This window comes from Myotis nattereri, assembly GCF_964212035.1.
Source record: "Myotis nattereri genome assembly, chromosome: 1".
Lineage (NCBI taxonomy): Eukaryota > Metazoa > Chordata > Mammalia > Chiroptera > Vespertilionidae > Myotis > Myotis nattereri.
The window spans coordinates 127,196,022-127,211,894 of record NC_138075.1 but is presented as its reverse complement, the minus strand read 5'-3'; the positions used below and the strand labels follow the sequence as shown (position 1 = coordinate 127,211,894).

Below are 15,873 nucleotides of genomic sequence, written 5' to 3'. Positions count from 1 at the left end.
ACAAGTCTTAGAAAGAGGCCTGGGAAGCGCTGCTAATAGACTCGTTCTTTCTCCGCCGGCACCTCAGATAGAGAAATGCGGCAGGCGCACGCTCCAGCTGCAACAGCACCACTGACAAATCCAAACGCGCTGGTGTCATCAGCTTTTGTTCTACATCAGGTACTGCCTGCTGCTCTAATAACACACCTATGGATTAAACTTGCCAACAGCCGGTAGGTCAACGGCACAGGCAGAGGACTTTAGGAAACAATCATATATATCTTGTCTAGATTTCTAAATGGTATACCCAGTCTTTAGGGGAGTTTTGTAAATCTCAAAGAACTCAATGCAGATTTGAATTTTCTAACTTCCGTAACTGATATCTTTAGAATGTTGTCTTGACTTTTTTTAAAAGGTTATTAGAATACTTTGAGGAATTAACTCAATACTAAATGACTCAAAAGGGTTAATGAAGTGTCCCAAGTAACTTGTAGAAGCTGCTTAGTCATTAACCAGTAAACTGCCACGATATGTTGAATTAATTAAAAAAGGTCTGCTGCTTGCATCTTACTATAGACCAGCAGTTCTCACCTTTGGGTGGCGACCCCTGACCCTTTCACAGGGGTCGCCTAAGACCATCCTGCATATCAGATATTTACATTACGATTCATAACAGTAGCAACATTATAGTTATGAAGTAGCAACGAAAATAATTTTATGGTTGGGTCACAACATGAGGAACTGTATTTAAAGGGCCAGAAGGTTGAGAACCACTGCTATAGACGCTTATGGCATACAAATGGTTAAGAGAACTTTTGAGTGTATGACTTGCACCTTCCAACTGGCATATACATTTTGGTTTCTTTAAGGAGAATAGGCGTGGAAATAGTCCTAATATAACCTCTAATGGTGCATCAGCAATATGCAAATATTAACTCTAGAAGCATTAATTTTATTTTCTCTTTCCCATTCCTTCTCCACCTAGACCAGTGATGGCGAACCTTTTGAGCTCGGCGTGTCAGCATTTTGAAAAACCCTAACTTAACTCTGGTGCCGTGTCACATATAGAAATTTTTTGATATTTGCAACCATAGTAAAACAAAGATATATATTTTTGATATTTATTTTATACATTTAAATGCCATTTAACAAAGAAAAATCAACCAAAAAAATGAGTTCGCATGTCACCTCTGACACGCGTGTCATAGGTTCGCCATCACTGACCTAGACACATACACATGGCATGCACAGGGACAAACCCGCCATGGCTTATCTGGTAGGTATGTGATAAAGTGGTTCTATCTGGTCAGTTTGGATATTCACTGAGAAGAAAATTTGGCTGTGATTGATTTTTAAATATATTTTTATTGACTTCAGAGAGGAAGGGAGAGATAGCGAGACATCAATGATGAGAGAGAAACATTGATTGGCTGCCTCCTGCACACCCCCTACTGGGGATCAAGCCCCCAACCAGGGTATGTGCCCTGACTGGGAATCGAACTGTGATCTCCTTGTTCATAGGTCAATGCTCAACCACTGAGCATCACTGGATGGGCTATGTGACTTATTTTAATAAAACATCAAAAAATTTAAAAATTCTACATTAAAACACTGTTTAAAAAATAAACATAATGGTAAAATCTTAATTTTAATTTCTAAAAGTACTCCAATACTCTTCAAACACTAGAGCCATTTATAACTGGAAAATAAATGTATGTGCTATACTATTTGTCTGTCTGCCTACCTATCTGCCCACCAAAATGGCTAAAGTTAAAAAAAAAATTAATACCACCAAATGTTAGTGAGAATGTGGAGCAATAGAAATTCTCACACATTTCGTGTGTGTGCGTGTGTGTGTGCATGTGTGTGTGAAAGAAAGATACAACCAATTCATGAAACTAAACATTCACCTATAACCCCAAAATTCCTCTCCTTCGCATTTTCCCAAGAGCAATGACAACATATGTCCACAGAACTGCATAAAAATGTTCATAGCACTACATTTACAACAGAGAAACTTTTGTCTATCAATAGGAAAATGGATAAGCAAACTGTAGAACAGTCATACAGAAGAATCCTATTCATCAATAAGAAACAATCTCCTGATAAAAGCAACAAACTGATGGATCTCAAAAGACATAGTGACTAAGAGAAGCCAGAGTACATAATGTATTTATATGAAGTTTTAGAATAGGCATAAAGGTAATCTATGGTGGAAAAAACCAGAACAGAGTTTTCCCCTAAGGCAGTGGTCGGCAAACTCATTAGTCAACAGAGCCAAATATCAACAGTACTTCTTCAAAATAGACTCACCCAGGCCGAAAACCGACTTCTGCGCATGGGCCACGAAGCTTCAATCGCACTGTACGCGCGCCCGCATGTGGTATTTTGTGGAAGAGCCACACTAATGAAGGACATGCTTGCTGCAGTATCTCAAGGAAAGACCACTGACAGCTGAAACATACTTTAAAATGCATCAACAAATAAGATGGATTAATGACTAGACAAAAGAATGAACAAATTATAGATAAGAAATGAAGCAGGTAAAATGTAGGTTGTATGTAAGTGGTGAGGATGGGTACTCACCGTAAAATTTTCATTTTTTTTAATATGGCCATTTTCACAAAATAAGTTAAAAGTAATGTTATCGTCCTACAACAGCATCATTTAAACATTTATTTTCTAGATCACTGCATAAGCAAAGAGAAACTAAGCAGCTTTTTTTCTTTTTGAGTGAAAAAGATTAAAGTTTTACATGGAAGTTCAAATACCAAATCAATACACGTACACTTACTTCACAGTCAATAAAGCCCTCACTCGATGCCAAAGGAGAACAAGGGCATCTCGTCAGGCATTACAAATCCAAACACACCCGAAGGACTGTTTACAAATAACCACGTCTTTCCCTAGCCCGCCTCTCCAAGCGATGGGTTCTAACGAGTCTCTCTTGTTATAGAAGCAAATGCTAACAGACTGGAACACAACCCAGATTTCCCCACTCCCAGCTGGGGGTAACCCTAAACTCCACCCTGTTGCGCCGGCCCTCCCTCAAGAGCTCATCAGAGTTATTTGTGTGAATTTCTTATCGCTTCTACACAACTGAATCCCCCACAGCACCCAGCACAGAACTCGGCTCTCTGGAGCTGTGCAGTAAATCACTGTTCAGGTTGTTTTCCATGGTTTATGGTAAAGGCAAACAGGGACCGCACACGGGGTAAATTTGTCTATCTGCATTAAAAAAAAATGATGTAACTTCTCTGGGCCTCAAATTCCTCTGCTATAATGTGAGAATGATATTTACACCCACAGGATTGATGTGACTATTATATAAGGTAACCCACTCAGGTCCTTCGCGTTGTGCCTCACATGCAGTAAGACCCTATACATGTTTGCTAATCATTATTATTTCTTCGTATCTAGGTGAATGAAGCTGAGAGTGCCTGTTACTATTAATTACACTGATTTAACATTAAGGGTAGCTTAGATACCTAAATATTTACCATTCAAAGAATTTAGTATATTAGTTACCAAAATAAACCTTTCTTCCAGGTTTTCAGGGTCAAAATACAAAAACTCAGGACCACTTTAAATACAGTATTTGGTAGCAAATAAGCTGCTTCAGGTTTTCCTTGCATATGGGTCCACAGAATTTAGAACTTAGTCCATGGAGTTGACCATCTAAAGTCTCAGGGCAAGAAGGGACACCGAAGTCACTCATCCAAACCCTTCTCCAGACTCATTGAAAGGACCCTCTGCAGTCCTGTTCGCTATTCTCAACCTCCCCTATGGCGGGAGATCTGCTTTGCCCATCCCTCAACCCACTGGAGCTCCACTGACCCACCCTCCACATTATGGCAGAGTGAGTCCCCTAAAGACTCCCACATCCTCACTTCTGGAACCTGCCAATGTGTTACATTAAATGGCAAAAGGGACTGTAGAGGTTAACTAAGGTCATAGAGTGTAAGAGGGAGATTTTCCTGGATTGTTCAGAAGGTTCAAACTAATCACCTGCGCCCTTAAATGCAAAGAACTTTCTTTAGTTGTGGTCAGAGAGACAGGGTGGAAGAGATGTCCGAGAGACATGCTCTGTGAGTACTGGACCTGATGTTGCTGTCTTGGCAAAGGAAGGGACAACGCGGGGAAGAATACAAGTGGCCCTAAGGAGCAAGAAAGGCTCCCACAGCCAGCAACGACACAGGGACCTCGGCCCTCTATCCGCAAGGAAATGAATTCTGACCATTTGAATGAGTTTGGAAGCAAATTCTTCCCAGAGCCTGCAAAAAGGAGCATGGCCCTGCTGATGCTTTGATTTTGGCCTAGTGAGACCCTAAGCAGAGTGACCTGAGCTGTGCTGTGCTCAAACTTCCCACCCATGGAAACTGTGGGGTAGTAATGAGTGCTGTTTCCAGCTGTTATATTTCGATACTCTGTGAGGGCAGCAACAGAGAACTAATGCAATAATCCTTAAAATATCTGAGGTTCCCTAAATGGTCTCCCTACATCTTGTTCTAAATCACACATTCTCTAGGATGGCCCATCTTTCCTAAATAAGACTTTGAGGCCACCTTTTTGATCTGCCTTGCTTTTAACAACATGCCCGAAGCCCTCCAACCAATCAATTTAGTTCAGCTCTTCTGGGGCTGAGCCTGTGATGGCTAACAAGGAGGAGCTTCTGTTGGAGGGCTGTGTGACCACAGGGGCCTGCAGGTCCAGCCCAGTACTCACCAATGTCATGGAAGGACAATCATATGACATGCATCATGACAAAGCCAAGAGGCCTGATTTCAAGCTCTCCTTTGAATGTGCTGTGGAGGTTCAATCAATCTTAAATCTGGCATCTAGGACCAAATACAATCCTTCAGGTATGGTCCCACCAGCACATGACACAACAGAATTATGTCCTAATCTGGTTTCTAGAAACTAGGCATTCACCAAGGTATCCCAAGACCACTCTGGCAGGGTTGGTAACCAAGTCATATTTTTCTACTCACTTTATACTTAGTCACCTACAAGATTCAAGTCTTTTTTTTTTAATTAGATTTCTTCCTATCTTGAAATTTTGTTAACTTTAATTCATTCTTGGAGTTTACCATCTAAACTGCCCGCAGAGTTCTTTTTTAACCTAAATTTTGCAACAGATTGAATGCTTGTGTTCCCCAAAATCTGTATGTTGAAACCTAATCCTTAATGTTATTGTATTTGAAAGTGGTGCCTTGAGGGTGATTATGTGAGGGTGGAGACCATATGAATGGAATTAGTGACCACATGTGAAGACACAAAGCTCCCTTGCTCCTTCTACTATGTGAGAACATATCAAAAAGATGGCTGTCTATTAACCACCCTGATCAGACACCAAATCTGCCAGTGCCTTGATCTTGGACTTCCCAGCCTTCACAACTGTGAGAAATAAATTTTTGTTGATTATAAGCCACCCAGTCAACGGCATTCTGTTACAGCAGCCTGAATGGACTAAAACACCCCCTTTTCACCTTTGCTTCATTAGAAAGTATAATCAGCCCTAGCTGGTTTGGCTCAGTGGATAGAGCATCGGCCTGTGGACTGAAGGGTCCCAGGTTCGATTCTGGTCAAGGGCATGTACCTTGGTTGCGGGCACTCCCCAGTAGGGTGTGCAGGAGGCAGCTGATCAATGTTTCTCTCTCATTTATGTTTTTAACTCTCTATCCCTCTCCTTTCCTCTCTGTAAAAAATCAATAAAAATATATTTTTTAAAAAAGAAAGTATAATCAATTTCCCAGAAATGTACTCATCCAAATCCTTAATAAAATATTATTAATAAACTATAAATTATTAGCCTGATAATAATCACACAATGAAATTAAGAAGAAATGAAATGTTAACAAAGTATTAAGATCCAAGTTACATGTGCTTTAATTATTTCTGCTAAAAGAAATTTCCATTAGAAAGTGCTTTTATTGTGCTGACCTTCTCTCAAGAGGAGAGATATAAGCTGTAACTGGTACAAAGGAAACAAACCACAACCACACCTTAATCTCAATAGCATGGAGAGGAAGAGGGTGAACTTCAACCATTGAAACTCTGCTACCAATTATGTTTTGAAATCAGAAGTCTTACTAATCTGACTCACCTTACTGAGGATAGTTTTAATGTCTTTAGTTCAGCTCTGTCAAAACCGCATTAAAAATCACATTAAAAATATCCCCCTCTATGTGAATTCACTACTTTTTCTACTCAAATTCTGAGTTCAAGAAAGTAAATTCAAGAAAATGAAATGTTCATCTGACTTGGAAATAGTTGTCTTTCCTCATAAACTCATGCTTCTCTATCCCTGTGGGGTACAGGGTAAAACAAAACACACCAATCTTTTATAAACTCAATACTAACCTCAAGCTTTCTTCTCCTCAGCCAGCTTTTCCTATGCCATTTGCCAGGAAAATATTTGAATATGTGTTTATATGTTTTACTTGTGAAATATTTGATGAACATATTAAATCTATATTTGGTCATATTTTTTTTTTTAATTCTCACCTGAAGATATGTTTAGAGAGAGGAAGAGAGGAAGAGAAATCGATGTGAGAGAAACATCGATCGGTTGCCTCCCATATATGCCCTGACCTGGGATGGAACCCACAACCTAGGTATGTGCCCTGACTGGGAATTGAACCTGAAACCTTTTTGGTGTATGGGATGATGCTCCAAACAACTGAGCCACCTGGCCAGGGCTTTATTTGATCATCTTATCTCCCTATGCAATTTAAGTAATATGAGCTTTATACAATTGTTTCTGTAATTATTTTATTCAGAGCATCATATGACATTGGAAACCACTATAGAACCAATATTTTCCAATCTATGTAGTCACTGCTTAAATATCTGATCATTAAAAGGAGTTTTCTTACAATTTTCAGGAACACTCTAGGAAATAAAACTTCCTGTGTCTGACTATGGATAAATTCTTTTTTTTTAAATTTTTTAATTGATTTCAGAGAGGAAGGGAGAGGGAGAGATAGAAACATCAATGATGAGAATCATGATCGGCTGTCTCCTACTCGCCCCCTACTGGGGATTGAGCCTGCAACCCGGGCATGTGCCCTTGACCAGAATCGAACCTGGGACCGACCCTTCAGTCCGTAGGCCAACACTCTATCCATTGGGCCAAACCGGCTAGGGCTGGATAAATTCTTGGAATATGCAAAAATAAACATTACAGACAATTAATAGCTGTATTTTTAGTCATTATTTAGTATTAGTTGGTTTGATCTTACTCAGGAAACTTGCCTAATTACATTAAAAGTATCTTAATGCCCTTACTTTATGAATTTATTTTTCCATTTCTTTTCCAATTGGATTGTAAAATATCACAGGGTAGAAACTTCTAAATAATCAAGCTTCCACAAAAATATACTGCCCCCCCTCCACACCACCCTTTTTTGTCTAATAAGTAGCATACTGTATTCATACAGCAGGTACTCAATACTGTACTTAGGATTTCAAGAGCAGAAAGGAGAATACAGCTGTAGGTGAAGGGAAGCGAGGATGCACCAGCCATCCAGGGGGCAAGGAGGGATACATTCCAGCTGGAGAAGACCATTCAAACTGGTGAAGAACAGATCAAGTTGGAAAAGGCAGGAAGACTGTAAAGGCCAGACTTAGTCATTAGACATACTTTGGGCAACATGAAAATACCAATGTTTCTGTAGGAAAGAGACATGACTAAAGTGGTGTTTGAAGAGGGACATCATGGAAGAGATGTTGGACTGAAAGCACAGACTAAAACAGGGACCCTCTAGGATGAAGGTATGCAAAGTAGTGAAAATGAAGAGAACTGAATGAATGAATGTTTATGAGATATGTTGGGAAGATGAGTATGATACATTAACGAGTGGTAAGCTCTTCAGCCTTAAAATAACTGAGTGGTTCTTCCCTTTCTCCATTATTTACTTACCTCTTTGGCCAAAGCCCTAAAATCAAGAAGATTCAAACTTCTCTCCATTCTTGAGTTCATTTCCTTGGGAAGAGACTCGAGCCAGGACACTTCATTATCCTTCTCCTTCTCCCAGCCCATAAGGTTTGAATCCCACACTAAGTTGCCAGTGACCCCTGCAGCTGCTACTCTGGGACCTGCCCACATGTCATATGTCTTCCTTCTCAGGACTACACTGAACGGAATTCCCCTGCTCCCAGTGAGATGGAAAATACACAAGAGAAGTGCAGTAGTTTCACACTTCCTGTATTCCCTACCAGGCGTAGTGTCAAGGATAACAGGTGTTTACGCTGCCTCTGCCCTCTGCCTGCAACTGTGTGTCCTCAATTGTTCATGTGGTCCAGGCCCAGAGTTGGCTGGACTCATCTGCCTAAGAGAGGCAGAGAAATATCAGCAGGGCTGTGCTGAGACTCTGAAACAACATGGGGGAGGCCATTCCAAGTTGGAGGGGGGACCCTACTGTTTCACTGTATGAAGGCATTGGGGGCCTATGGTGGCATTAAATCTCAACTTTCTTTTACAACATTTATTACCAGTAGATATCTGTCAATAAAAATTTGAGCAAAGCTTAAAAGCAAGCAAGAGTTCTACTAGAGTGGCTTGTGGCTACACGTTCTTTCATCAGGCGTGAACAATCCCAACTCTGGGAGGAATACGGAGGACTCACGCACCTTGTTACAAATAAAAGTCACATCTCACTGATCTAACCGGGGGAAAAATTAGTCAATTTGGTGGCTGTAATAAGGGTCCTGGAGGCAATCCTCAAAGATCCCCCACATCGCGCCAATTTGGCAGAATTTTGTTAAACAGATGCAAAAACTTCATGCATTTCTCCGTTACATTTAGTGGCTTGGACCCAAGAAGGAGTCTACACTCCACCATTACCCTGACTGTACAGGTGCAGCTCTTTCGTAATTCATGAGGATTAGGGTTTGTATTAGTTTCCTACAACCAATTACCACAATTCAGTGGCTTAAAACTACATGGATTTACTATTTTACAGTTCTAGAGGTCAGAAGCCCAGAATTACTATAATTGGGCTAAAGGGAAGACGTCGGCAAGGCAGCATCCTTCTGGAGGCTCCAGGGGAGAATCCGTTTCCTTGCCTTCTCAGGCTGTTAGAGGCCGCCTGCAGTCCTTGGCTCCCGGCCCCTCCTCCACCTTCACAGCCATCAGTGCAGTGCCCTCAGTCTCTCTCAGAGGCCACCTCTCTCTTGTGAGGATCGCTGTGATTATATTGGGTCCAACTGATAACCCAGACTATCCAAGATCCTTAAGTTAACCAAGTCGGTGACGTTCCTTTGCCATGTCAAGTAATATATTCATAGGCTCCCCCTGATATCTTACGTCGCTTCATGGTCTTCCAACTGATCACCGTGCTCCAATAACTCAAATTTGAGTTTAGCAAAGAACAGACCTCTCAGAGAGGAGAGACAGCCAACCACTCACTTCAAATGTTATGACAGAGTGCAGCTTCTCTGAGATGAACAAAAAGTTAGCATATCATTGTAAAATTAGATAATGAGCTGTAACGTCAAGATCATACAGTAGAAGGCGGAGCCTGAAGTCCTTCACCCAACTCTGACCTCTCTCATGCCTAAAAGTGCTGGGCTTCAAACATACATCCCTAAAGAGCACATCTGCACAGTTCACTGCTCTTCAAGGACAGTCCCCTCTATCAAGCCAGCCTCAATGCAGTTTGTAAGAGATGGAGAAAGACAAAATTAGGCAATACTTCAGAATAATAGTTTCTGTAACATTAAAAAAAGATACTATAAACACTTTGGAGCAAATGAGATGAAACAATAAAAATATGCAATCATGTTCTAGAACTAGTTCAAATTTGTGATCAGCAAAGCCTCACTGTGACAACTGTTGCTTTTGAAATCCCTTTGCTGATTCGAAGCAGCTACAGTAAGAAGAGAGAATCTGAAGCCAAACCTTAAATCTTATCTTGAATACATAAATAGCAAAATTGTGCCAAGAAGTTTTGCAAGATGATAGTTCCCTCATAACATAGTAAAGATTAGTTTAATAAAGAAGGTGTCATTTAGTTCCAAGAATCTAATTAAAATACTGTAGTATATGATCTGTGTGTTCCAGGTCTCTAAGATTTTCCCAAGTAATTTCTAAGTCCTGTTGGTATACACTATCTGTGTGCACACAACGCATATTAAAGTCTCAACAATGATTCAAATAAGTGTCAACAGTGAAAGTAAGTAAAACTACAAATTAGGTTTCAGAGAAGGTAAACATTGAAGTTTTCTTCTAAAAATGCGTGTTAATGATGACTGCATGTTGCACTACAACAGCGATTTTCACTACAATAGCGATTCTGTGCCACAGAACTTTGTAATTAGTCTATGTGTGCCTTGAGTTGATAAAGGTTGAAAATTGCTGCACTAGTTTATGGACTAGCTGTCTTCAAACCTTCATCAATGCAGCACTGACCATGTGCAAAACAATCCACAAACTGTTGTGGGAAATGCAAAGTGAAATCAGATGCGGCAATTGTCTTCATTGTGTATGTGATCCAGAAGAGTAGAGAAAACTATGTAAATGTGTCAAGACGGCTTGAAGAACTCGGTGGGGTGAGAGTGACCTTAGAATGTCCAAGGAGATATTGTCCATTCCCATAAAATGATACTAGCTCGAAATCCAGATGCCAGGTTACAGTAAGACCCAACTTATGGCTCCTGAGCTCAACTCTTTAAATAGCCATCCTTATCCAACCAAGGAAGTAATCTAGGTGGAAAAATATTCAACTTGATCACCCCATAGACTAAGATCCTCTTAGCCGTGGCATAAATATCCTCACAGGTTGATCATTTCTCTTCCACTTCACAGAACATTCCATTTCTGAGAGCTGAGTTACCTGATCTGAGTTTTAGCAATAAGATCTCTGTTAAATGTGGTCTCCAACCTACACTTAGTAGGTTTTATCATGACTTCTCCCCCTCCCCCGAGTTGAGGCCAATCAAGCCTTCCCCTATTTTACAAGTGCATGAACTTAATATTACACGTCAAGTGCAAAACAAAAAATTCAACTCCTTCTTTGGAATTAATGGCCTCCTTGAAATGCAAGTATCATTCATTAAAATAGCTGATTCAAAGAGAGGTAGGGTATTCAGAGGCTACAACTGAACACCAATGATCTAATGTCCTAAACATTCATTTCCTACATGAAGAGGAATGAGTCTTTTTGTACTGTATCAATGTCCCCCTTCCATAATATACACTACAAATTTATACATAATTCATCATTGTCACATTATACCGTAGCTATAGCAAAAGCAATGCATGAAAGAGATGCTGGCAAATGGTACAGCAAGGGATGGACATGAAAGCCTTTAATTCAACATGTAGGTAACAAACTAAACCCAGCAGCCTGTGGTGGAACCTTCCTCCCCGTCACAACATCAGGCTGAGTGGCCATCCAGGTTCTTTGCTCCGGTATTTGTTACATGGGAAGAGAGTTAGCATGAGGATGGGTAAGGCAGAGCCTGAGCAAGAGGACCCTGGATGGAGCGATCTGGGTCCATCCTGTCGGCAGGACTGACTTCACAGTTCACACACCTTTCTGCAAGGAGAGGACATGGCAAGGAGCTGGGGCGCGGGGGGAGGGGGTTGGGGTGGGGGGTCGGGCTGCAGGAGGCCTGTGCGAGACCTGGAGACCTGAGAGGCCCGGGGGAGGCCGGCAGCGGCGTCCTGCAGATGCTCCTCTGCGGCGGCCACAAATGCGTGCGTGCAAAGGAGGCTTCGCGCCCCCTCCTCCCCCCCCGCAAATAAATTCGTATTTTAAAGACAAAAGACAGGCTCGTGGCCTTTCTCAGAGGCGACCACATTACTTCCAGGGCCGGAAAGCAAATTTGCAGAGGCCAAAGATTAGACAAAAGGCAGGAGCTGGCGACATACAGACCTGGAAAGGACTGTTGTTGATTTAAAGTGCTCAGGGCCTCCCAGTTCCAATTCTTCCTCCCCTTCCGGGAGCGATTCCTGGGCCGAGGAGGACACCCCTCAAGGCCTGGAGGAGACGTCGGACAGGGAGGAGGAGGAGACCCCCAAAACTTTCCCGAACTGCGGCAGGCCGGTGGCTGGCAGCAGCCGCGGACCCTGGAGTCCCCAATTGCAGGGGGCATCCCCGGGGCAGCGGCCACCCCCTCGCCACCACAACAAAAGGGCCGAGCGCAGCTGCCTTCGCGCCCGGGTTTCCAGCACCCGAGCCCCAAGCGGCGAGTGGGCGGCGCGACCCGGGGGCTGCCCCTGTCGCCGGGGCGAAGGAGGAGACGGAGCCGCGTGTCCGTGTCACGGCATAAAGAAAAGGACCTCCGGGTGCACGCGAACGCGCCACCCGAAGCAGCAGAGCTGGTGCCACCCGCACCCCCACCTGTCCCCGGCCCCCCGGGAGCACAGGCTCCAGGCCCCAGGCGCCCCCGGGCGGCGCCGCCCCCTCCGGAGCGCAGCGCGGGGCTGCGGGCCCGGCTCCCCCGCCCGCGGCACAATGCGGCGCGGAGCCTCCCGCCGCCGCTGCGGCAGGCCGTGGCCACACAAAAGCCCGCCGCCGGCCGCCGCGCACCCACCTTGGGCTCCGGCGCCCGGATCCCGCAGCGTCTTGGTCACCGCCTTCCAGACGTGGCAGCCCAGCAGGCAGAGCAGGAGCGCCGCCGACCTGCCCATCTCCGCGCCGGGGGCCCCGGCCGGCTCGGCCCCGCCGACCACCGGGACGGAGCGGCGCGTCAGGGGCGGCGGGCGGCCGCGCCTGCCTCCATGTCGCCTGTCTGCGCGCGCCGGGCCCGCCGTCCAATTGGCCGCGCCCCCGCTCGGCGCGGCGCCCGGCTCCGCAGCCCCCGGCCGCTCCCTCCTCCGCGCACCCCGGTGGGTTCCCCGCAGCGCCGGCGCCGCGGCCCCGCCCACCCGCTAACCCCTCCGCGCCCCGCCCCGCCCGCGGGCGGCGGCCAATCCCCGGGCCCTGGTGCCACCTGGCGGCTGCCGCGCCGCGGGGAAGATCGAGCGCCCAGAGCCTGGCTCCCTTGGCACCTCCGTGCTCCCGGGATCCGAGCTGCTGCCGGTGCCCACACAGCCCGCATCCCCCCGTTCTCCGCCGCTTTGGAAAAACACACACCCGCTCTCAAGTCTGAGGCCTTCACACCTCGTTAACGGAGGGTCTCGGGCTGTGACCTGCCTCGGTGTCCTCGGGTTAACGCCATCCTGCGGCCATTCTTGTCCCAGTCCACCTCTGTTAGGTTTGACATCCAACCTGAAGGTCAACGGGAAGGGGATCCTAACCCGTATAAACTGCCCTTAGGCCCTCAGTGCCTGAGTGTTGACAGATGAACATCTTTAGGCTGAATTGTGCTTAGATATTTCTGGAAGGTTACAGTGGTCAGGAAATTTGCCTTGATTAAGGCTCTACTTTATCTTCACTATAATATGATCTAAGAGGTAGGTATTGTTATCCCCATTTATAGATGAGAAAATAGAGTCTAAGGAGGGTTAAGGAATTTGTCATTAGCATACAGCTTGTCAGCGGCAGAGCTAAGGTGCAAATAAAACAGGCTGCTCCCAAGGAGGAAGCTCTTCACAAACACCCAGGCTTCCCTTCAGCAGAGGCACACTCACCCCCCACACCAACTTCCCATTCTCTCAACTTGCTCCCATCTGTGCATTCCTCCACACAACCTTCATGACGCCCTGGACTCTCTCGACCCCACCTCCAACCAGCACTGCATTGACCCCAGGACCTCTGCAAGGGAGCAAGGCTCTAAGGAAATCCGCCCAGATCCCCACTCTGCCCAGTGCTGCGGCCAGAGGAGGGTTAGTACTGTAATTTTATTAACCAGGCATTAAGACGTGGCAGGCACTGTACCAAAAAGAGAATGAAGGGTGGCACTTGCCCAGTTGACTTATAATAGACAGAGTTGTGAGACACAATAAAAAACAGGAGGTGGAGAAGGCCATGTGGGTTTCATTGTCAACACAACCAATGCTACAATTAGTGCAAATTGCACACCTGCACATGGTAGCAAGTAGCCAGGAAGGCGGAAAGAAAACCCACAATTAGGAACTACCTTATTCCTCCTCCTTCTGACTTCCAGTGTCAGAACCAGGGGCGGGAAGTGAACGGGATGATAGTCCAGCTCAGCCCTCAATTGCAGTTTGGGTGCCAGCCCACAGAGCATAGAGTCCTGGCGAGCTAGATGGCTGGGTGGAGGATGGCTTCATGGAGAAGAGCGGTCCCAAAGTTTTCAAGTCACTTTCTTGGCCTAGGGAGCTGCTTTTAAGTGCATACTGGAGTTGAAACTTCATGCTTAAAATATTTTTTAAAGTAGTCATTTTATTTTTTAAAATATGTTTTATTGATTTTTTAAAGAGAGGAAGGGAGAGGGATAGAGAGTTAGAAACATCCATGAGAGAGAAACATGGGTCAGCTGCCTCCTGCACACCCCCTACTGGGGATGTGCCTGCAACAAAGGTACATGCCCTTGACCAGAATCAAACCTGAGACCCTGCAGTCCGCAGGCCAAACTGAGGCCTATCTCTATCCACTGAGCCAAACCGGTTAGGGCCATGCTTCAAGTATTTTGAGGATGTACCTTTTGTCAAGAGACAGGAGCAGCCTGAGGAGGCTGGGGGGTGTCAAGAACCAGGTTGATTTTGAGGAGATCACCTGGGGACTGCCACAAAATCCTGAGAACAGAAACGTAAGACCTCACGGGGGAACGAAGGACCCTGTTATAGTTGGGGTTCTTAAAATATACCGCTCTCACTGGACTGGAAATGTGTCCAACTTACTTGGGTGGTGGTATTATTTCTATCCTACAGATAAACAAACTGAGGCTTCATGAAAAAATAATTTGCCCAAATATCTAGGTCTGATGCAGTCAATGCAATTTTCTATACCGTGTTACCCTAAGGATAAATTTCATGCAAATTACCTCCAGCTGTGTCCAAATGGTTTTAAACCTGTTGTAATCCCTGTAAAGTCTGATCTAGTTAATAGTATCTATTGAATGGGATTGTGCCCATGTCAGCTTCTTGGCTTTAATAATATATGTTATCATTGGGGGGAGTTGGGTACAGGGAATAAGGGACCTCTCCTACTATATTTAGTAACTTCTCGTGAGTTCATAATTATTTCAAAATTTAAAAAAACACACCATAAAACTCTGCTCTGTACCACTTTTTATAAGCTTCACTGTTTACTCAAAACACTGGTGTTTGTGATCCTAGTCTGAAGTTCCAGTACTTATGGTAGTGCAAGTAGCCTTAGTAAACATTAAATGATTAGTCTGATCAATTTTGGGTCACAATCACTGACTATAGATACTCAGGTATAATGGTTGCTATTGTTGTGTGTCACAAAATTTTTGTGGATGACATAGCAGTATAGGGGAAGTTTATGTACCTTTATAGCAACATCCAGGCTTGTATAAATAGTTTCAAAACCCCCTCCTCATTTTGCAGATGCCTATTTAGACACTGAAACAAATTGAATACTTTGCACAGTGGATTCTCAACCTGCAAGCCAGTCTCAATGCCAAGAGGAGAGGTGGGTCCCCCATGTGCAATTGTTTCTGAGTTATTTGGATGGGAGGCTAAGAAAGCACAACTTCTGCTAAATCACACAAACAAGCGTACTTTCACATCATCTGTCCAGAGTTCCATAATAATTAAGTAATCACACTTCTTCTTTACAGGAATAAAAGAATATGGCTTACCTTTTCTCGAGTTCAGATAAACAGACTCCCACTTAGTAACTGTGGGGGAATCACTGCCCGAGTGGGAGTGTCTGCAGAACAATGCAAGTTAGAAGTGCTCTTTCCTTCTAGAATTTTCCTGTTGCTCTTATGAAAATCTCACAGTTTGACTAGAGATGAATTATGACTGTATTTGAAATTGCTTAGAAGTTGCCTGTCTGTGCAGCATTTGAT

The 15,873-nt window shown here is 44.3% G+C and overlaps 1 protein-coding gene across 1 annotated transcript in view; it reads right to left on the bottom strand.

Annotated features, from left to right (window-relative positions):
* The window catches only part of FAM171A1 (family with sequence similarity 171 member A1), a 131,440-nt gene extending 118,650 nt beyond the window's left edge, over positions 1-12,790 (bottom strand). The window contains exon 1 of the mRNA XM_081096472.1: positions 12,523-12,790. Within this exon, the coding sequence (XP_080952598.1) occupies positions 12,523-12,619 (97 nt within the window). The 5' untranslated portion in view covers positions 12,620-12,790. The remainder of the gene's footprint in view (positions 1-12,522) is intronic.
* Positions 12,791-15,873: the final 3,083 nt, after the last annotated feature.